At 43.2% G+C, this 24695-nt stretch overlaps 1 protein-coding gene across 1 annotated transcript in view; it reads right to left on the bottom strand.

The window, feature by feature from the left end:
* The window catches only part of TENM3 (teneurin transmembrane protein 3), a 776836-nt gene that overhangs the window by 669998 nt on the left and 82143 nt on the right, over window positions 1-24695 (bottom strand). Inside the window, exon 2 of the mRNA XM_088446965.1 lies at window positions 10525-10803. Within this exon, the coding sequence (XP_088303091.1) occupies window positions 10525-10803 (279 nt within the window). The remainder of the gene's footprint in view (window positions 1-10524; window positions 10804-24695) is intronic.

Below are 24695 nucleotides of genomic sequence, written 5' to 3'. Positions count from 1 at the left end.
TTATACTACCACTGCTACATTAGGGGCATTAATGCTACTACTTGCTGGCATCCATTAAACCCAGACACCCGGGGCACTACAATGTCCAGTAATACCTCAAAGGGCTCCAGGCTGCGTGTATGCTATTGCAACTGTACCTGTTTTATCCCTGTGTTATTTACTACCTACTGTTTCTACCAGGTTCAATAAACCTAAGAACTGGTTAAGTTATATCACGTGTCGACTAACCACCACCAGTACCAAACAACTGCTGCAACACATACTATCACATACACTCTGGGCAAGTGTACCACCACCCTGGTTTACCAAGCTATCTGGGACAAACAATTAACCACAATAGTCTGTAGCACACTCTGCTACGCATTACACTACATTGCAATGTTACGCTGCTAACCCCCAGCATCGTGTTAGTTTTATACTCTGCTAATAAATTGGAGCATAGTACAAGAAGTTCTTCATAGCTACGGTTGATAAAATGAAGAGTCATGTTAGAACGGATAGTGGTGTATCACAGCAATGCCCTATGGCAGGTTTATGGAGCAAAATATTTTTTAATGCATACAAGGGGTGTCAATATCTATTACCCAACATCCTCCTTTAGTGCACTAGCATTATATCCATAAGAGTGTACTTTACTGGTGCTAACTATATTCACATTAGATACTGCATTCATTTCCTTGCCTACAGCACTTCCTTCTTGTTATCCATCCCAGACATCATCTTTCTCATTTTAAAATCTCGGCTCAAGACCTATCTATGCAAACTTTTCCGTAACCTCTCCACTGAGACCAACTATTACATTACCCTCTTTGCCACACTAAATGCACTTATATTCTGATCACTCTCATCACTGCACGTAATGCACTTAACTCTGAGATTGAAAATGCACTTAGTATGTTTACTCCCATTGTTTCTGCTTGTCTGTTGCTTACACTGTAGACTGTTTACGTAAGGGATTCCCTTATCATCAACTTTTTAACCATCTACTCATCCTGTAATTCATAATTGTTTACTCTTTATTGTCCTGTTTGCTTAAATCTTAAACTGGTCATACACCAAAACAACTGTCCTCTAACCATACAACTAGTTGGTTGGAATAAAAATCCGGTAATGTATGGGATCAAATGACAATTAGCAATTTGCTCTCAAACACCAGGAAACATGACAAAGGTCATTCAGGCAAGTTGGTTATGTCTGTTTACAGCTTTCATCCATTTTCCAGTATTTGGGAACAAATGGCTGATTGTCATTTGCTTCAATTTTCATTCCAACCAACCAACCAATTGGATGGATGGTTAGATTATAACATGAAATTAAAGCATTGCAGCAGCCAAGGCCGTACAAAGGACAGTATGACCGGTGACGCCACGCAGCAAGTCTGAGGGGGCAGCAAGGTTGCTGTGCCCAGTTTGTGGGGTGTCTGGAGAGGTGCCAAAGCTTCATTAGGTTCACTCACATGCCCATCGTCCTGCTCCCAGCTTCCTCTTCTTTCAAGCGCATGTGGCATTGTAAGATCATGTGCACTGGAGGGTGAGGGGGGAGAATCACATAACTAATTTAGGTTTGCTTATTAAATGCTAATAAAGGGGTTGCTATAGATTCTTTAAGCAATGATATGACCGTTGTGAAATGATTATGGAAGAACAGTTGGTGGAATGGTTAGTACTGCCTCACAGGACTAAGGTCTTGGGTTCGATTCCTACCAAGGTCCTAACTTTGTGGCGTTAACATTTTCTACCTGTGTTTGTGTGTGTTTCCTCCTGGTGCTCTGAGTTCCTCTCACAATCTAAAAACATACAGGTCGGGTAACTGGAATCTGACAAACAATGAAACCTGGTGTATGTGTGTACATGTAATAGGGAATACAGATTGTAAACTCCACGGTGAGTGGTAAAATATTCTCTGTTAAGCGCTGCAGAATATGTGTGCGCTACATAAATAACTGTTAATAAATAAAATAAATAAATTAGAATACAATACATTATTAGCCTTTTAAGGAATTGTACATAAGAAATTATCTTGAATAGATTTGTGGCGCCATACTTGCTCATTTTCCAGCAACAGCCGAGAGGCTCCTCAAAGTCACCGCCTACTTCTTGGGCAGCAGATGATGCGATTCACACTGAATTGCATCATCATAGCAATGCCCCACGCTGTACAATGGCAGTAATCTTTGCATTGTACAGGGAGGGGGGGGTCACCCCTATACCACCCCAATGTCATGCCACGCCTCCTGCACTGCCCCTGCTGTGCCGACCTGGCTGGAGAATACTTTGATTCTTATCATCATTATCAAAATAATAATAAGTATTATTATATTATTATTATAATCATCCTTTAACTAGCATCATGGTTTTCACAATAAATAAGAGAATGATTGTGTGGTTACTCCACCACTATAATACTTGTTTACTTTTAGTAAACTGTTAGTACAGTACTTATACATCCAAATTGCCTTTCTTGTGAAAGAACGGAATCAGTGTGATTTACCGCCGGCCTCAAATCCCGGCAGCGGCAGCCCGACACAGGTGGAAATCCCGAACGTCGGAAGGTAAGTATAAACTAACCTATCCTACCTCCTAACCCTCCCTTAGGGGTGCCTAACCCTAACCTTCCCCCCAGTGCCTAACCCTAATCCCCCCTCTAAGTGCCTAAACCTAACCCCCCCTTCCCTGCTGCCTAAACCTAAGTCCCCCGGGGGGTGCCTAACCCTAACCACCCCCTGGGGGTGCCTACCCCTAACCCCCCCTTCCCCTAGCCTGACCCTAACCTCCCGGGGGGGGTGCCTAACCCTAAATCCCCCCCGAGAGCCCTAAACCTAATCCTCCCCCCCCCACGACTGTCCGCACCCGGCATCCCTTCGATCGGGATGCCGGTAGCCGGTCTCCCGGAGTAGGTAAAATGACAGGCGTCGACATCTCGACGCCTGTCATTTAACACTTGACAGGATTCAGCAGTCGGGAAGACGGCGGTCGGCATTGCGTCAGTGGGTGGAGAAAGCAGAGGTGTATTTGTTGGCATTGAATACAAAACTGTTCCTTTAATCCCTGCGTGCCCTTCACATCTGTACTGCTTACTCTGTCTATAAAACAAAATATGTTAATAATACGCAATAAATACAACCCATTCTATACAATCTGACCCGTTTTATTAAATGTTTTTAGCTCCATGCAGCCTACACATAGCTTTTACTGACTGTGGGCCAGATTCACTACGGAACGCAACTGCGAATGCAATAGCGATTACGCACGCAGTTCAACTGCAATAGTATGCTACTTCACTGCGATTGCAATGCCGCTGCTGCACTTCATAAGGACGCCCTCTTTACCTTACACACATCCGAAAATGTTTAGCAAGACTGCGAAACCATCAGTACAATCGAGTACCATCGCAGCCTCTCGCACACTTGCACAAGCCCTGACCTTACTCAGAAATTGCTAACTTCAGCGCACGCTATCAGGCCTCAGGCTGCGTAGGGCATCGCAGTGGATAATTTATGCACGCCCCTGCAACGGCGTTCCAACGCACTGGCACGCCTGCGTTTGGCCGACCAAACCCCATTACCACCCACAAACGACACTTCGACACTTCCTGTCACTCACTCTGCGATGGGTCTGCGTAGTCACTGCAATCGCAGTCCCAATCGCATTGGCTGATTTACGCACGCGCACTGCGATGCTTACACATGCGCAGTACACAACAATCGGCCGATCGCGTGCATATTAGCAACTGCGTTCCTTATTGAATCAGGCCCTGTTCACACATTGCGTTTAGCATACAAATCCCACATGAGGAAGCTCAGGAGTTAAATCGATTTCATAATTAGTAAATGAAACTGAAGGGAGTGCAGCTTATACTGCAGACACCATCAAACAATAAAATCACACGGTTCAACATTACAGTACGTTGCAGTTTATTGCTTGCTTTAATTATTTATAAATTGGTATGCGGAGATCCGGTACATCAGCTCTACAAATGCAGCTCAACAGTGGGGACAAAAGCATCTGATAAACCCACAGACTAAAAGAGGAGGAGAGTAACAACTAACAACCATCCAGTTCTGATCTAAACAGCATTGTGCATGGCTCTGCCCTGCTGCAATGTAAGATACTGTACTGTGGATGTATTAATAGTATTAATGTGCGAAGGCAATAGAACATGCTACTTATTTTCTACTGTTTTACTAACTGAAATAGATTCACTTTTTTTAACCTTGGCTCTTCTGCTATCTGTGTCACAGAATCCTTCCACAGCGACACCGTACATTTGAGGCAAAAATACATGTGCAAATAATATTACTCTTTTACGTGTCAATCGAAATTTTGGGGTAGATTTACTAAGGGCACCAACCTTTTTGTATCATAAACACCAGTGTTCAATGGATACATTTTCATCATATTTTAAACTGAAAAATAACTTTTATCACATGCAAATTAATGTAGACTGAACAATTTAGCAACGTATTAACTATTTCCATCTTGGATGCAATGGGGCTGATGCAGCACAGTATTTCAGCCGTATCTTTTGTGTTTTTGCACTGCCATGTTCCTGGAGCCGAGCGTCCTCAACTATGGCCGATGCAGCTTTGTACGCATCTCAGTCACATCTCCAATTGACTGAACAGGAGGTATCAATATTGTTTTACTGTCATTTAAGGACCAAATAAAATCACGGAGCCTAACAGGCTGGTATTGTACAGCATCACTATAACTTCCAAAACTCCTGTGTGACTGTGACTTCTGCCAGCCATGTCGTAGTGCAAATGCCAATAAATAAGTTCATTAGAATAATATTTATTTTCTCTAATTCGTTTTTGTTTTGCTCACCAAGATCTATCAGATTTATAAATGATTGCACATTATTTTTACATGTGCACACATCATCAAACCCATCTGCATGGGGGTATATTTAGAAGCGGAGTTGTTGCTCATAGCAACCAATCAGATTCTAGATATTATCTTCTAGTAAGTGCTAGATAAATGAGAAGTAAATACTGATTGGTTGCTATGGGCAACATCTCCACTTCTAAATACCTGCACTTTAGTAAATATACCCCTCTGTATCTATCTATCTATCTATCTATCTATCTATCTATCTATCTATCTATCTATCTAAAGACATCTGTCTGTGACAAGCAAAGTCTCCTGTTTAGATATAAGGAAGTACTTCTGTGGAATTTAATTGCAATGTAATCCATTTCCCCAATGCACATCAAAGGCCACACTCTTCTCTTTACTGTGATTTCAATTGCTCTCATCAACCAGAAAGTTTAAAGCATGATCAAATTTGTTCTTCAATCACTTGAGCCCTGTTAATAAACTATTCTGTATGCTCACTCATCCATCCTAGGATTTTGTAACTTCTTAGAGATGTCTTCAAGAGGAGCATAGAAAGACATCTTTGATTGCAAACAGGCCCTGGGGATAAACTTTATCACCACTTGCTTTAAACGTCCACAGAGGATAACAGGTGACATGGGCAATCCCCCCCGGCCCACCCTATTTCACACAAAGAGAACTTTGAAACAACAGACAAACAAAATCCTACTAATTCTCACAGCATTTTAAGTCTCTCCTGGTGGAACGAGCGCTCTCTCACGTCCTCTATTGAAGTACAGCTCAGCCCTCCATTGAACTACTCCTGGATTAGTTCTGGAAACCGTTTTTTTTCTATGTCAATAGAGACTATGGCCCAGCTATAATTGATGGGGTACTTAGAAATAAACCCTTCGCTGCTTGGAATTCCATTAAGAAGCAAACTGAAAAAGAGGACTGAGAGTTTCTGAACAAAGGACAATCTTAAGGCAGGAATCCTGGCTACTATTTCATTCCCATCGAGATTTTTTTTTAGAACACTAACACCTGGGCACCCTTTGAATGGTGCTGCAGAGAACTCCTGAAGTACTTACCAGTTCAGTTACCAGCATTTATCCTTCAGGGCCGAAAATGGAAATAGTCTCTGGGTTCCCACGGGTCATTGGGACGATGGTGTGCTTTCCTATTGGACAACTGGTTAAACATCAATGAGGAAGCAGTGGCGACTAAACTAAGGAACACAAAAAGTAGCGCGCTCAACACAGTATGGCTCCTTACACTCAGGGGTATGCAAAAGATGAGAATGCCAACCAAACCTTCTAATAGAAGCCATCTACTGCATTGGGTTAAAGAGCCCCATCAAAAAAGGTTTATTAAGGGACAGTTATATGACACAGAAGGCGCGAGCATCATACAAATATGGACAATATATATAGAATGTTTATTTCAGAGTTATATGTATCATACAACACATTTATCTGATCTATTATCCTGAAACATATTTTGAACAATTTTTTGCATACCACAATATAAATAAAAAAGCAAATGATTGCTGATGCTTTATTTAAATGCCAGGTTAATGCTGGGACGACACAGGTGACATTGGGTAACATTTCATGAAAACTCCTTATCAGTATTCTGTACTAACTTCATGTAGAGTTTGTATATTCTCCCTGTGCTTGCGTGGGTTCCTCCCACACTCCAAAAATATACTGGTAGGTTAATTGGCTCCCAACAAAAAAATTAACCCTAGTGTGTATGTGTGTGAGCATGTATGGTAGATTGTAAGCCTCACGGGCAGGGACTTATGTGAATGGCCAGATATTCTCTGTAAAGCGCTGTGGAATATATGTGTGCTATATAAATAACTGGTAATAAATAAATAAATAATAGATCCTGCACGTGAGTGTATGATAATCTGTATAGAGTGACAAAGCAGCACGTTTTTACTGGGCTCCACAATTTAGTAGCACATTTAACAAGCATCATTCACACGGCAGAAATTACATGTGATCACAGGTATAATCCGATCATTTTATTTTACAGGAAGGAGGGATATATGCAGTTAACAAAACAAAAGCCTGTCTGTTCTCATTCTGAAACACTGCTGCAGTCACGCAACTAGCACAACATATAATGGAATTACCAGGGGGCTTTATTACCAGCCTCCGATAAGCCCTGAGAAATAAATTAAAACAATTTTATGACTGTATTGTGATAATTTATTTGACCACATAGAGGGCAGTGTAACCCATTTGCTGCCAAGCATGCTAGCAGTAAGCTATGTAGAAATAAAGGGCCCATGCACTGACTGTAACGCTATAGGTTAATAAATCAATCTTAGTATATACTAAGAACTCGGAATACTGTTTTTTTTTTTCTTGTTTTACAGATTGTATTTGTAGCAGATAAAAGACATCAAGAAAAATACACCATAAATGTACTAATAGATCATTTCAATGCTTATATACCTCATCTATATACTATGGCCCTCATTCAGAGCCGTACGCTCTGAGCAGAGCGCACGCTCTGAATGAGGGCCGCCCTCCATAATTATGGAGCGTCCTCCTGGACGCTCGTATAGCTGTGGGTCACCACCCACAGCCTATACGAGCGTGCAGTTTGATGGCCGCGATGGTCTTGACCATTGCGACCATCGCCACTGCGAGCCGTAGCCTGCGGTTGAGTTTTTCAATCACAAGGCCCAGAGTGATTTTGGCTCTATCAGAGCCAAAATCACTCCCACTGACATCACTAGTGATGTCAGTGGGCCAGCTTCTGACGGTAGGCGTTCCCTTGGGAACGTCCCCGTCAGGGAGGCACGCCCCCGGCACGCCCACCAAAGGGGGCGTGCTGTCAATCAACATCGACAGCACGCCCCCTTTGATCAGACACAACGAGCGAAGGAAAGTCCTTCGCTCGTCGCGTCTGGCGCATGCGCACGACGGAGCTCCCGCCGTCGTGCGCATGCACAGTGCACAACATCGACCCACTTGCGAGCGGACAACCGCTTGCGAGTGGGTCTGAATCAGGCCCTATATCTTTTATTTATTGCTATACTCTAGTGGCATATAATCCTATGTATGTGGAACAAATGTGTAATTCAAGCAAAAGAGGACACTGTGATGTATAAAGTATCACAAAAAGAAAGTGTTATATATATTATATATATATATATATATATATATATATATATATATATATATATATATACTTATGTAGTGTTTGTATTGCACCATACACAAAGAATAGACTATCACAATTCTAACAAAACAATTACATGTTGCAGGTCATTTGCCTTGCATGTAATTTATTGTACTGTTGTTTAAGTTTAAAGTCATTTGTGTTTTAGTTGTACTGTAATGCCTTTAATTATGAGATATCAACTACATGGTCTTACATTGTTATATATGTTGTCTGTTTAAAACAATAACTTTTTCTCCATATTTTTACCATGCAAGAATGAAATGATCATACGAGGGTAGTTCAATAAATAAGGTAACAAGCCTCATGAACGATGTTGTGCACACTACCCACTGAAATGTTCAGTTTGTCAGCAATATCACTAACTCAAATGCGTCTGTCCTCCTGAATCATACCTTTATTGCGGCACAAATTGTCATCTGGGGTGGATGTGCTTGACCGGCCGGCAGGGGCGTATCTACCCATTGGCCAAGATGGCACTCGCCAGGGGCGCCGGCCAAAGGGGGGGGCGCCGTCCGGCAGTGCCACCAGCAGCCAATGGGTGACCTACCCCGCTCGGGGGACCCTAAGTGTAGGGCAGACCGCAGTGAGAGCGGTCTCCCCTACACAGTTTACAAACACACAGCCGCCAACGGCGGCTGTCTGTTTGCTATAGCAGCCAGCCAATGAGAGTCAGACAGACTCTCATTGGATGCTGCGTCCATGGAGGGAGCCAGCTGGAGCTCACTCATGAGCTCTGCCTTCCAGCTCCCCCCAGCAGCGGGTGATGGGGGAGACGTCCCATCCCATAGTGCAGAGCGAGAGCGGGCCTGGAGGAGTGGACAGCAGCAGTCGTCGGCAGAAGCGGGGATCAGGTAAGTTGCTTTTTTTTTCTTCTGGCACAGCACAGTGGGGGAGTGTGGCTACTAGGGGGCACTGTGTAGGGGGTGGCCACTACTGGGGGCACGTTATGGGGGAGGGGGATGCTACTGGGGTACTGTATTGTGAGGGCTGCTACTGGGGGCACGTTATGAGGGGGATGGACGCTACTGGGGGAACTGTATTGTGGTGGCCGCTACTGGGGGCACATTATGGAGGGGGGATGGCCGCTACTGGGGGCACTGTATATGGGGGACTACTACTGGCGGCACTGCATAGGGGGGACTACTACTGAGGGCACTGCATAGGGTGGACTACTACTGGGGGCACTGTATAGGGGGACTAATACTGGGGGCAATGTATAGGGGGGGACTACTACTGGAGGTAATGCATAAGGGGGACTACTACTGGGGGCAATGTATAGGGGGGGACTGATACTGGGGGTAATGCATAAGGGGGGCTACTACTGGGGGCACTGCATAGGGTGGACTACTACTGGGGGCACTGTATAGGGGGACTACTACTGGGGGCAATGCATAAGGGGGACTACTACTGGGGACACTGCATAGGGTGGACTACTACTGGAGGCACTGCATAGAGGGGACTACTACTGGGGCCACTGCATATGGGGGACTACTAATGGGGGGCGCTTCCTGAAATTATGGGGGATGGGGGGCACCAGTCCATTACCTTGCCAGGGGCGCTTGGATCTCTAGACACAACCCTGCTGGCCGGATCGCTGCTCATCCTGAACGTCTGTCCTGCCGCTATCAAAGACAGTGCACAAAACCCAAATCCGTTTCCGTAACATGACGTTATCACCGTATACCTCGACAAGTTGGCGATGAATTTCAGCGGCTGATGTGCCCTTTAGATGCAGAAATCTGATCACACTATGCACCTCAATGTTTGTGCATGTTTCCGCCAGCCGCGCCATCTTACACCTGATGTTGGGACAGTATGACTGATATGAGTGACTGATCTAATGGCCGTAAGGGGAAACAGTGACCTACCTGCTCTGACCTGGTGGGAAATTAGAATTAAATAGGGAACATTACACATGAGATAGGTCCTTGTTACCTTATTTATTGAACCACTCTGGTATAAGCTGGCATAATGACAATACATTATTTATTATTTTTCCCATTGTTCATCTGATAGGCTATATATCATTGTAACTTAGTATTATGTATTATTACTGCATGTAGTCTGTACTCTGATTTACTTGGTTTCTATTCAGTATATGCACTGTGTGTCTAAAATGATTTAATTGGCAATTATTTATATTTTTATAAACAAATGATTAAATGTATTGCCAGCAGTTTTATCGGGCAGCTGGGAGATGAGGAGGTGAATTAGTGATCCATTTTTTTTGCATTTAGAATCCTCATTTTCTAAACTGTTAATTAAAATATTTAATACTAAGAGATGTCTTAACAGGAACAAAGCTGCCTACTGGACAATAGCAAAATGCCTAGCCGGACAGTACAAAAATAGTCCATGGTAAAATGGTAGAGCGGTTTGTAAATATGCAGATTTATTTGGCATAAGCACAAAAAAACAATGAGAAACAATCTATTACAGCTAATTTTGGAACTAATCTTTTTAAAGGTTTTAATTACAATTAACAGAAAATACAAAAACTTACCAGATTCGCTGTCAGACTTGTTCTCGTGCTCTGTGTCGGTCAGTGTCAGGGCAGAGTTGGAACGGCTTGAGAGACAGGAACTGCGCCCGGATTTCACCCCCCTGCCCCAAAGTCTCATTGCATGCTCTGGAGACATCACCCCTTCATTTTCAGGCTCAGCGTCTGAACCCGCACTGATAGAGTAGCCTCTGTGTGGAAGCCCCATGTCTGCACAAAATGCCAGTCCCCGGCGAGATGCTGGTTCACAGATACCTAGCTGCCTTAAGGTAAAGTTCTGTCCTGGTTGGGGGAAGGAGAGAGAAGAGACGATAATATGAGTTACACTTTCCCAAAATCTGTAAAGCAAACACTCTTAAATGTAAAAGTTTCTCAGGTATCAAAAGTGGTATTTTGAGAAAGATTCATGTGTTACGGTTAAATAGATTCTTTTGTTACAAGCACTTTGCAAGTTGTGGGTTGCATTCTTCCTGATGTCAAACACTTAAAGAATTTAAGAATGCCTCTCAGGTGTCAGGAGAAAACAAAACAGCAAACAGCCAAGGAGCGGTTAAAGCAACACACGGAAAGGAATTAAGATGACAGACATCCACTTTATACAAGTGCATAGGGAGAAAGGGAGAAAAGGAAAAGGCTTAAATGATTTGTCAGGATGATAATACCACTTGTTGGAACACGAATGAACATTTAGAAATAATAATAAAATAATCATCATAAAAATGGAGAAAAACAAGAGAATGTTAATATCACTAAAGGTGCAATAAGGTAACTCGATTATGGGTGATTATTGTTATCTTGCAGCAAGTTGTTTTCTATGGGTTGTAACTCAATCAAGTCATAAACTTCAACTGATTAATCATGCGTGGTGACCAGGGGTGATTTGGGCATAGGACCAGGGGCGTATCTATAATGGGTGCAGGGTGTGCGGGGCACACGGGCCCCTGGGTCCAGGGGGGCCCCGCACACCACCCACCCATATTATTTAAAACTCACCTGTCCGTGGTCCCACATCGGGTGTCAGCACTGCACAGAACACCGGAAAATGGCAGCCACGGCCATTTTTCCGGCGTTCTGCGCATGTGCAATATACTTGGGGGACACTCTAGTGCCCAGAGTCTACTGCTTCTGCGGTGGCCGGCCAGCCGCATCAGTCGGCTGCCGGGGAGAGAGAAGGGGGCCCTGCACGGGGAATGCACATGGGCCCCCTCCTCTCTTAAGATGCCCCAGCATAGGACTCACAGGAAGCTTTCCTCTTAAGCTGGGTACACACTATACGATCTGTCGGCCCCATGCGGATTGGAATGAAATATCATACACATTGTATAGTATGTATGCCCAATCCGTCGTTCCCGGGCCATCATTCATTGCATCATCCTATCTGCTGTGCTGCACATCAGATGGGAAGATTCCATGACCAACATGGTGCATTAACATGCAACAATACATTGCACCGTTGTACAGTGGATCATGTAGAATGTATGGTGTTACATTGTATTGCCACATTGCTGGGTCGCACCATAATTTCGTGTGTACCGAGCTGTAGACTGGCACCCAGTGACCTCATGGGCCAACTTAGGCATTTTGTAAAATGTTTATTTTGTTTGTATTTTAGGTATTTCTTAAAGCTAGAAAGGGTTGTGTATGGGGAACTCAGAAGCCATTATCTGGGCACCCTAGTCAGATGGGAAGGAAGGTGTAATGCTTTTCCCTGAGCAGGAAGTGCAAAGAGGAAACAGTGATAGAGCAGGTTGTTGCCTGACCAGTGAAACGCTAAGTGCAATGACTCCGAGTGTGGGCTGTGAATTAGTCTGCAGTGCACGTAAATATGTGTGTGTGTGTGTGTGCAAGATGGATGTGTGCACTTATATAATGTGGGGGTGTAGTTATGTAAAATGGGAGTAATTGGGTATTCATGTAATGTGGATGTGTTCATGGAATGTGGATATTATTATGTGCTAGTAATAAAATATGGCAGAACATGGACAATGTTTATAAACTTTGCTGCAGCAATCATAAAACCCTACTACATTTTCGGAGCTTGACAGCAGGAACCTTCCACAACTTCAGTTGGCGCAGATTCCTAGACCTCACTGTCCTGGGTTGCGAAGAGGGATTCTCTACCCCTGTTCATCTCCTTTCGTCAAATGCCGGTTTCTTTGTGCACTTGCGTGAACCCATGTTTACATATGTGCATTAGCATTGCCGAGTCAGACTTGACAGTACTAAGTTTCACCACTACTATAAGGATTGTGGGGACAGCTGATCTTCAGATTAGCTGTCCCCACAATGGAGCATTGCTAAATTGCTACTCGCCACCCGGCCCCTGATAATATGCCCCTAAATATTACTCTTGTAGACTAGGTGCAAAGCTGACCATACACTGCACAATCAAACCAGTCAACAGGAACAGGGGAGGAACCAACTGCCTAATAGAGCATCTCCATACACTACACAATGTATGGAGGAGAACTCCACCCACAGCCTAAAGTTAACTAGATTGGTCAGGTTTGAAGACTAAACTGAACTTTTCAGATGTTATCAGGCTGTGAACAATAATATTTCAGTACCATACACTGAACGATAATCGTTCAAACAAGTCATTTTTTGGCTGGTATGCATGATTATTGTGCAGTATGTGGCCATTTTAAGACGCAGGTTAAACAAACAAGTCTTTCAACTTGCTACTATATTGTACTGTTGATTGTGAACATATTATAAACATGGTTGTCCATTTTTCTGATGTCCAATCTGCTGGAGGATGCAATTTGCGTCATCGCGCAGCAGAGCGTGGGCCATGATGACCACTTCACATTAAATTAAATTGCATCCTGCAGTAGCAGATGGGGTCAGATTCCACAAACACATCATCAAAGAAAAGACATTACCTGGGACAGAGTATATAAAGTGTCATTGGCCTTGTGGCCATATAAAAGCACAAAACTACAAGCACTTAAGATACCCTTATAAAATTGAGAGGGATCTGTTATTCCTAACAATGTAACAGTATATTCTTAGTGGTGGTGTTAGTGCACGCTCACCTTTGCAAAATAATAAACAATGAGTTGTAACATTACTATAATAATGATAATAAACATACATAATATAGTAATAATAACTATAGTAAGCAATAACTGTTATAAAAAATATCCTTCAACCCTTTCAAAGATGCTATATTTTAGTTGGATTTTACTTTCATTAGTGCACAGAGATAATCATACCATACATAAATATACTTAAATATCTGCATTGCCTTAGTGTGCAGGATAATCCGTTAATCCAATCTACCAGGGCTTTACATATAAAATATACATGGAGGAAATAAATAGAAACATCTGTTGATTTAGCAGATATTCATCTTCATTCTTTAATCAACAGCATAATTCTACCAGACGTTATCTTTTGTTTTTGTCAAAGAAAACTGCATGTTAATAGTGTTCGGGGTGGGGGTAGGGAGGTATAGCAATATATCAGCCTATGAAAGGAATCAATCTTTGCCAGCATTTTGTCATATGGTGCTTTTTAATGGAAACTACATATGCATATATTTGTTTAACATGGTCATGCAACACAGACTGTTCCATGTTCTCTGTACTCAACAGTTTAACTGTGCTCAATAGGCCACAGACTGGATTTTCAAAATCTGCTATCAAAACCTCCTTAACTAATTCACACTCACATCTTCAATCCTTTACAATGGTCTTCAACGTGTCCACAGAGGGCATCTGATTACCTTACAAAAATATCAATATCTCCATCAATATGGAAAGTGATACACAGGCCGAGGTTCATGAGTGACAGTTTTCCTACCCATGCAGTATTTCAGAGCTCCTATTATTATCCACTGACGTTTATCACTTCTTGTCTTGTCAATTTTAACCAGTGTCATTTTGTAAACTGGCAGGTACTGTATGTGAGAATCTAGCCAAGTCTCTTTTTCTGTCAACTCCTGCAAAAAAAAAATAAAAAAAATCTACCCTTCACATGTTTTCATATCTTTTTGTTGTAATTCAGGTTGGGAACAAAACTGATAAGTGATAAGGTGCCAGCCAATCAGCTCCCAACTGTCATCTCACAGGCTGTGTTTGAAAAATGACAGTTGGGAGCTGATTGGCTGGCACCTTATCACTTTCTTATCACTTTTCACTCTGTCTCCTAACACTGCTTAGTAACTAGACCCCTAAATCTTCCAACTTTTTTGTTTTCAAGATAACACGTGCTTTCTACATACAGTAGGTACAGCAAAGCCACCCCATGTTGGAACATACTTGCCTACCCTCCCGATTTGGTCGGGAGCCTCCAGAATGTCGGGTGCCACTCCCGACCTCCCGGGAAGGCAGGCAATCCTCCAGCTGCCGCCCACCCCTCTTAACCACCCCCCGCACTTACCTTAGAAACTCCCGCAGCCAGGGGGGCATGAAGCAATTCACGCCGAATCGCGTCGTTTTGGCTCCGCCCCCTGCTTCACAATGCCTGTAATACCGGCATTGTGTAGCGGAGGCGGGGCCAAAATGTTGTGATCACGTGGCCCCGCCCCCCGCTCCACCCATAAACGTGCATCACCTGGCCAGCCCTGCCTCCCCACGATGGCCACGCCCCCTGTAATGCCGATCTGGCTGCTCCCTCCTGGAAGGGGCAGCCAGAAAGTCGGCAAGCCTGTGTTGGAACATGCCAATTTCCCCATTGGGCATCTACAGCATACTTTTCAACTTTTATTATTTCCAGATGAAAGAGCCACTGTGAGGGAGGAAGGAGTTCAGAGGCCCCGTCCCCATGATCCAATGCAGCATCATGATCAGGGGCAAGGTTATGATGCTGCAATTTGCAGAGAATCACGTTATCATGTACCTATCCTGCCCATTTTTTCAAGAAATGTGGTCAGATGTGTGAATCTGCCACACTCTTCTGGGAGTCCAAAAAAAATCAGAAGTCTCTCAGATGTTCTGGAATGGGAAAGAATGAATTTGTACAGTGATTACATAGTACTGGATTCCCTCTTCTAAAAAAAAAACAATGCTGCAGTAGTGCACACAGGGGAGGGTTTCTGAGTACCCAGAAACCCCCGTCTCTGACAGACTCCAGGGCAGGCATCATGCTCTTAAGCCCCGCCCCCTCACAGAAAAATGCCACGATTCGCGGGTCAATAGGGAGGTGGCGGAGCCAGTCTGACGTGATTCAATGAGAATCGCGTCATTCGGCTCCGCCCCCGACTGACCCACGATTCACAGCATTTTCACACTAGGGGGACAGGTTTTATTACATGGTGCCAGCCTGCCAGGTCTGCAAGGTAAGTGCGTGTTTAATGTATGTGTGTGAATATATATATATATATATATATATATGTACTGTATGTGTGTATATTTGTGTGTATATCTATCTATCTATCTTTATATATATATATATATATATACATTACATATAGTATATATGCATGTGTGTGTGTGGAAACCCCCCTGCACAAATCCTGCGTTTGCCCCTGTGCTGTATACACCAACTACTGGTTCGTGTAGCATTGTAGGGCAATTGTCATCTATCCCATTATTGTGACTCTTCCCCCTAATGTGGCCTTGCAGGGGTAATTGTTATCTGTTCTGGAATTGGGACATTTGTGAGGTCTTAAAGAATTACGACAAAGAGGAGGAACTAAAATGCACGAGAATGCAGTGTTTTCAGTCACTACGGAAAACAAAGTGCCTCATTGCCTCTGTGATGAGAACAGTTCATAATGGATTGGTATTGGCTCTGACCAGAAAATGGCTGCCTCCATTGTGTAGGAAGCAGGTGTACTTTATAGAAAGCCTGTGTAGTTCTACTCTTTCTGTATTCCCAGACACTAATATGATATAATTAGACAATGAAAGCTCAGGAAAGTAGCCATGTTAAGTATCACCCATTATTGATTTTATGTACTTCTGACTGATCAGAAAAGCTTTTGTGCCAAGAAACCAAGTTGCTAAATCTCCCCATCCGTCATAATAAACCAGTGTAAGCCAATGTTTGCTCTAATTCAGAGACTAGACATCACTTCTAGCTTTTATCTGCTAAAATAAAACTTATAAGAGCAAGATATATAGCAGACCGCCCCCTCCCTGTAATTACAGCGGGTCATTGTATCATCTCCAGACAAATGTACGGAATTCAAGCATCTCCATTTGTCATTAGCAGCCATTTTCAGTCAGAGATAGAAAGCAAAATGCACTTTGAACACTAGCAGTTTTAAGCTGCCTGTTAATTACTTTAGTGCCTTAATATCCTCAGAGGCTGCATTTCGATCTACCATTGTAAATGGATAACATTGATGAGACAAACTTTTTTTTTTTTTTTTTAAGTCTATGATTAACACAGAATCAAACAGAACGTGTCAACAGGTTGCTTTGAACTGAGAACATTCATCTATTGCAATTGTTTGTGTTCCCCCATTAGTGCCTGGTATCTCAATTTATCCAACATTCACTTAGTGGACTTTACACCTCTGAATACATTTGCTCATTCCCTTCTACTGGGTGGTGGGTGCTGCTTCCTTCTATGATATCACCTAGTTTATGCAATAGGCACGGTCAGCTCTGTTTGACCACAACATTAAATCAACAAAATGTTGGTTTAAATCCCAGGAGTTCCTGCAGCACTAATCTGAGAGACATTGTATTTGATCATTTTAATTTATAAAAACAGCAGCCAGACATGTTTATTCTTGTACGTACCGCTAATTTATGCCATGCATCTCAGTTTTTACTTGTATAAAAAGAGAGCACTGTACCAAGTCTGAGCTAACGTTTAAAGGAGATGATCACAGAAACTAAAAATGATATGGCAACTAAGGAATGCAAAGGCTGCAGGGTGAAACAGTGGAGAAGGTGGTCTCAGGCATCAAAGGTGGAAGGGGCCCAACAAGTACTGGTGTAGCTCATGCATGGGATGCAGAGAAATTAAAACAAAGGAACATAGCAAAATCAACGAAGTTATTATAAATGGGAACACATTCACCATAAACTAATTTATAACATGTAATACTAAAAATTATAAACTATATTATCCTATACTATATAGGGCGGACCTCCAGACCCATGAAAATACGGATAGGTGAACACCTAAGAAATATTAAGAAGGGACTACTAGAGAGTCATGCCCTTTCTAATCACATAAGAGTCCATCGTAATTGTTCCACAACCGCCATTAAGCGTTTCTTTGGCATCTAATGAGTTAAAGGCCATTGGCGCCAAAGGGACATCGCTACTCAACTAGCAAAAGCGGAGATGAGGAGAATGTACGAAATGAGGACTTTACAGCTGCATACCTCCCAACATGACCCTCTCCAGGAGGGACACAATGCTCTGGCCCTGGACTTCCCTGGTAATTTATGATTGGTTGTGGCTCCAGAGGTGGGGCTGCAGTACAGTCCAAAATTCAAATAGGGGAGTCACACCAACTGCCAGTGAGACCCAGCCAGTGATGTTTGGCAGCATGTGAAATGGCAGTTGGTGTGACTCCCCTATTTGAATTTTGGACTGTGCTGTAGCCCCACCTCTTACCAGGGAAGTCCAGGACCAGAGCATTGTGTCCCTTCTGGAGAGGGTCATGTTGGGAGGTATGCAGCTGGGAGGGTTGAATATAGACTTTGAAGTCAAGTGGTTTTTATGATGGGAATTTTACACAACTCACCTCGTCGGTGTCCATCCATGGACAGTTTGTCATTGGTGTGTAGTTTTATAAATATTCTATTCATGACAACCATGGTGTTTGCTTTTTAATGCTTATGCTTATATATTTTTTAAAATCTCTTCTGTCATTTATATGTACCTAATGGCATGGTAGTATAAAGCCACATTGAGAGGTATAAAAAGCGGACGCACTATTGCAAAAGATACAGAGACCAGCTAAGCTAGAGAGATTTCTTCTATGTTGGCGTTGTGGAGCTGATTTAAGATACAAATAAGTTGTCGTTACTAAAACTATACAGAAATATACATCGGGCCAGTCCAGGACGAGACTGTTACCATAACAACGGAGACGCCACTGCTCTAGAGACTTCTGCCTGTGTGAGAATAGGAAATCACATGATCGCTCCTCTCAATACAGGGATTGGGGTTTCCATATGGGACAGATGTATTAAGCTCTGGAAAGTGATAAAGTGGAGAGTGATAAACGACCACCCAATCAGCTCCTGTCATTTTTCAGCCTGTAACATGACAGTTAGAAGCTGAGTGGCTGGTTGTTTATCACTTTCCAGAGCTTACTACTGTACATCTGCCCGTATATACAAAGGAAGCCCGGTGAGACACTGGCCATGGCACACAGGATCATGGACTAATAGGATTCCCGTGTATAGAGATATTTAACTGGGATCATGACTGAACCAGGCACTCACTATTTGGGCTTACCTTGTAGAAAGACCCGGGGAGGATGACACGCAGTCATACTGCAGTGTACCGAAATACTTGATCCAGCATGGACAGACCAGGACTGAGATCAGGAGGGAGACCCGGGACTGCATAAGCGCTCATAGAACTGTCTGTAGCCAATTCTAACCGTCAGCTGGTAATTGTTTCTTTTTTCAGCCACATACGGATTCTGCATGTGATTGCCATGGGATGTTTGATTTTTTTTATGTACATGTTTTTATCTATGTATCTGACGATGTAATATTAAACAGTAATACACTATATAAATTTTATTCCTCTATTTTTGGGTCACTTCCTACCAACTACTACTGTGAGGAGCGAGGCGACTTGAATGGATTGGCATTCTGTGTACTTGACCTGAGTCATAGGATTTGTGAGAACAATCCAAGATTTTTACTGGAGCAGTCAATTGAGTGATTTGAAAGTGCTGGGGGATTGGTACTCTTCTTTGTTGTGTGCATATAGTAAGGGGCCCAACAGCCTAGAGTGCAAGTGGTGAGGATGGTCTCAGACAACAAAGGTGGAAGGGGCCCTCCAGCAACACACATTACTGGGGTCTGACTACCTGTTACCTCCATCTACCTGCTTTTACAGCTGTGGATCTAACTGTGGATTTCAGAAGAATATTGAATTCCAAATTATAAATAATAATCGCATTGAATAAAAATGTGCCTTATTTTATTATTGGAATTTCAAATAAACAGTGTAATATACATATATCCATATGTTTATTGTTATTATAATTATTATTATTATTTAGAATAACGTGCTGAAAACACTGCCCAGAGACGACAGCGGTGTATATTTTATTATTGTTGAAAGTTGTTTAAAAAGCTTCTGCTAATTGGAATTATGGTACAATTAAGTAAGTTATGTACTCAGAACACCCAGCCCAAGAGACAGTGTGCTTCTGAGGGATTTGTATAAGCCAGCCTACTCATATCCAGACATAAATCCAATATAAATGCCCCATCACATACTTGCCCACACTCCCGAACTGGCCAAGAGGCTCCCGAAAATCAGGTGGTGCTTCTGGCCACCCGCAAAGATAAGCAAGTCCACTGCACCTTTCTCCATCACCCCCCTCCTGAGTGGCCCGCCCCCTGTACCACCCACTTTCCTGGCCACCACACCCTTTTTCTGCAGACCTGGCTGCCCCGGAAGAGGGGGCAGCAAAGTAGGCAAGTATGCCCAACAGTGTAATATTGCCTTGTTATCTAACCAGCCATATTCCTGCCACATAACACCTGTTCTCCTTTCCATTCACTCGCAGACCTTAAGATGACCAATCTGTGCCAGTACAGGCTTACTGACTTTCAAATCACTGAATAATTCTAGATACTTAAAGCAGCGTACGCATTACCTGTACTCCCACCCACTCAATTTAGATCCACAGATGAAGAACTACTAACCACACCCAGAATCTCCTATACCCACTTTGGGGTCTGAGTTTGTAGCATTGAAGCTACTACTGATTGGAGTTCACTGCCTCGCTCAATCCAAGATGCCTCTAGGAGGGAAATCAGATTAGCTACAATCCAATTAGCTACGGGGTTTACCCCACGACTAATTACCCGTACCGGCGGATTACCTGTGGTGGCCAACTCAATGAGCCGGTTTTACCCCGCACATTAAACCACAGAGATGCACAGGAGCTGCTAGAAAATGTCTGTGAGAAAAGGCACCCTCTGCGCCTGTGTGGGGGGGACCCTTCAATTCCACACTTTGGGCCTGAGTCAAATTACTCCGATTGTGAGACACCTGTACATGAGCGGGATCTGTACTGCGGATGTGCAGGTCTCTCTCTGCGAGATTTCTCGCAGTTCCTCCAAGCTGCAGTCTGATTGACATGCTTCGGCCGTTTGGGGATGGGGAGTGGCAAAATGCCACAGTTTTCCTTAATGGAGACCAGCCCTACTCCATCACGGAAAACGGTGGTATTTTGCCCCAGTTTTCTGGGAGTGCCGAGGCCAGGATTGCGTTTTCCGATTCAGACTTCCTGGCCTCGGCTATGGAGCTGCGAGGGGCAATCTGAGTAACCTCCTAGAAATCCTCAAAATCGTCATTCATGACATTTCTGTTTACTCAAGAATTTAATTAATCCACCTCTTCTTATATAGTACCCAATGATGTCTTGTCTGTATTTTGTTAATCTTTTATGTTTATTTTGTACTAGTATAATACCCCCACTCTGCTGTTCCCAGTCCCCTCCCACTCCATTGCAACTCCACCTGCACAGCTTCATCCTGACCCCCCCTTAGCTCCATCCCGAAGCCCCCATTGCTTCGTTCCCCCACGACCATACTTCCCCAGGCGGCTGGTCTTCCTCTCCTAAGTCTGTCCTATCTCCCTCATAGTGGGAGCCATTGGGACACGCACTTAAGCTTCCATTGTGCACACATAGAGGAGACAGGACAGGCCTTCTGCAATTATTATGTACATCATGTGTTTTTATTCTTCAAATTAAAAATGCATTGAATCCTACTCAGAGAAAACTGTTCTGTGGCAAATAACTATATGCATAAGTATGCCATTTGTACAAGCGGAGCCCAGTGACAGTTGTACGACTAATGCACAGTGGTGAGCATGAGAATTGAAAAAATAGTGCACAGTAGTAAACATCACAATTGCACAATTTGTCTTGCATGGTTAGTGTGACACTCAATACTGTAGTGATCCGATGGAAGCTTGTTCACTGAATATACAGCAGAAAGCATCATTCATAAATGACAGATGTTAGTCTGCCAAATACCTTCTTAAGCAATTAATGCAGGAGATCCAATGTTAGGGTCTGCCAAAAGCCATAGCACAAATGGACCTCTTAAACCTTATACTATTAATTGAATATAGGAATAATCACAACTGTGGGGATCGTTACTTAAAAAATTGGAATATTAACAGCAATAAGTGTAACTTTACATAATTATTTATCCTTCGCATTTTTGCATTTATATAACCATACTGATGAGGAAGTGACAATTGCCCCAATAATAAATATGATATAAATATTATTTAGTAATGCTTTTTTTTAACAATAAAGCATTTTTTAATTCTTTCTTTGAGGTAATGCCATCCTGAGATGAAGACACCAGATAGGGCATTAATTACTGCTCCACCATGCATAAGAATGGGAGAACCTTCGCAGGTGACCAATAACATCAGTGGGGGCACCTAGAGGCATAACAACGGTTCATGGCGCCCAGGGCACATAAAGTAGTGGTGTCCCTTGAAAACTGTTCTTAGAAATTCTGGATGAATTTTCAGATTGGTACTCAAATAACCACACGCTGAAGACACAAATTAGGCAAAATTAAAAGTAAAGGTACAGCGTAGTGTGGTTGTACCATTAGAAGTAAATATTGCCAATAAAAATGTCAATATAAAAATGGCTTGTTTGAATAAAGAAATAAAAATATTTATTGTAAAAGAAAATATATAACAATATGTCACAATGAATATCACAGTAAAAACGGTTAGTAAATAATTGGCATGGATAAAACAAATATATTAAAATCTGATGTCATAAAATGTTAAGGGGACCCCTATATAAAAGGTGGCAGACAGTCACTGTAAATACCACATGATAGCATGGCAGGAGCAGACCTCCAGAACAAGCCTAGAACAGGAAGGGATTAGGGCCCTGATTCAGAGCCGGACGCTCTGACCAGAGCGCTCGCTCTGAATCAGGGCCCACCTCCATTAATATGGAGCGTCCTCCTGGACGCTCGTATAGCTGTGGGTCACCACCCACAGCATATACGAGCGTGCAGGATGATGACCATCACGACCATAGAAACTGCGAGCAAAAGCCTGCAGTTGGGGTTGGTATCAGAGCCAAAATCACTCCCACTGACATCACTAGTGATGTCAGTGGGACCGGCTTCAGACGCCATCATCAGTCACCATCGACAGCACGCCCCCTTTGATGAGACACTCTGAGCGAAGGAAAGTCCTTCGCTCGTCGGGTATCGCGCATGCGCACGACGGAGCTCCCTCCGTCGTGCGCATGCGCAGTGGGGACCATCGACCCACTTGCGAGCAGACAGCCGCTCGCGAGTGGGTCTGAATGAGGGCCAAGATGTGCTGCTGACAGCATTGAGGTAAGTATGCTTTTTCAGTGTTGTAGTACAAAAACAGAAGGATGAGGTGAAGTATATTTTTGATACAAAATAAACCTGGAAAAAGTCAGCATTATCAATTTGTTTATGGAATTTTTGGGAATGCCGAGATGCGGTTTGAGGGCCCAAATACATATTTTTGCACCTAGTTTGCAATTTCTTTAAAGTAATCATCATTAAACTTGCATGACAGCTTTAGCCCTTGACCATACAATTTTTTTCTCATGTATCTTTCCGAGTCTCTGTGGAATACTCTGCATTGCTTTCTTGCTGTGCCATTTGGTGAATCACACTTGTACAACTAATGTATGTTGTAATTTGTACATTAATTATACATTGGTAAGCATGACAATTGCTGCAGTGAGCATAATAATAATAATACTTTGGAAAGTGGCATATTTCTGTGTAATTTGTTCCCATGTTGCCTTCTTTCAAGTCTTTATATGGATTTTTAGAAATGAATATAGAGAGGCTTCAATACTTCACTTAGGGGTCTATATACTAAGCAGTGTTGGGAGAGATTGAAAAGTATAAGAAAGTAATAAGGTGCCAGCCAATCAGCTCCCAACTGTCATCTCACAGGCTGTGTCTCAGGACTGCGACTGTTTCAGTACATAAAGATAGACTACTTTTGCCAAAGTTCCATTGTGGTCGTTGGAGGAGCTATCCTGCTTGCCGGCATACTTCTCATTCTGGGGATAGAGTGTTAATGTGGTCATCTGTTTCCCAGGTGTTGTCAGGTTGTGGGATTTCTAGATTGCTCATTATTTCAATCCTGATTCCATTTAGGTCACATGTTCTGAAACTTCCTATGGATCACAGACCTCTAGTATAAAGCCTGTTACTAACTGTGTCTCAGTGTCTGTGCAACGTTGCTTTCAGGTCTTTTCTTGGACTCCTGCCAGATCCCAGCTGTGCCTGTGGATTGCTGTGGACTTTGTTATATTCCAGATGAACTTCTGATGCCAGTTACCCGCTGCACTACAGAGCCCATCATTCCTATTGCTTAAGTATTGCTTACTGCTCCATCACTGTGGTTTCACCATTTTGCTGCACTATTTACTTTGTCTGTTGTCTTTTTCCATTCCTGTGGATATTGAACTCATCCTTGTTACAGTTGTCAACTGCACCGTTACAGTGTCATCTCTGCATCACGGGGCTCAACCCTGCTCCCAACCCTAGCCACACCACAGGGCTCAACCCTGCTACAACCTTCTCTGCATCACGGGGCTTAACCTCGCTCCATACTCTAGCCACGTTGCAGGGCTCAACCCTGTCCCAGAATCTCATTGCATCACAGGGTTCAACCTGCTTCAATCTTCTCTGCATCACGGGGCTCAACCCAGCTCCGAACTCTAGCCACGCCGCAGGGCTCAACCCTGTTCTGGAATCTCATCGCCTTACCCGGCTTAACTCTGCTTCGACTTCATTATACCACAAGGCTCAAGTTTGCTTCATCTCTCACTGCACCGCTGGGCTTGGCCCTGTCCCAGAACTATATTACGCTGCAGGGCTCGCTCTGCTCCGGGTTTTCATTACTACAGGGTTCTACCCTGGCAAGGGTCCTCAATGCCATCCTGATGTGTTAACCTCATACTGGACTCGTGGTTCCCTACCACGTTAGTTCTTATATGTTAAAGACTGCATATATATATATATA

This window comes from Taudactylus pleione, unplaced genomic scaffold, assembly GCF_031769625.1.
Source record: "Taudactylus pleione unplaced genomic scaffold, aTauple2 ptg000408l, whole genome shotgun sequence".
In the NCBI taxonomy this organism is placed as follows: Eukaryota; Metazoa; Chordata; class Amphibia; order Anura; family Myobatrachidae; genus Taudactylus; species Taudactylus pleione.
Note: the sequence above shows the minus strand (reverse complement) of the source record. Positions and strands in the feature narration are given on the sequence as shown.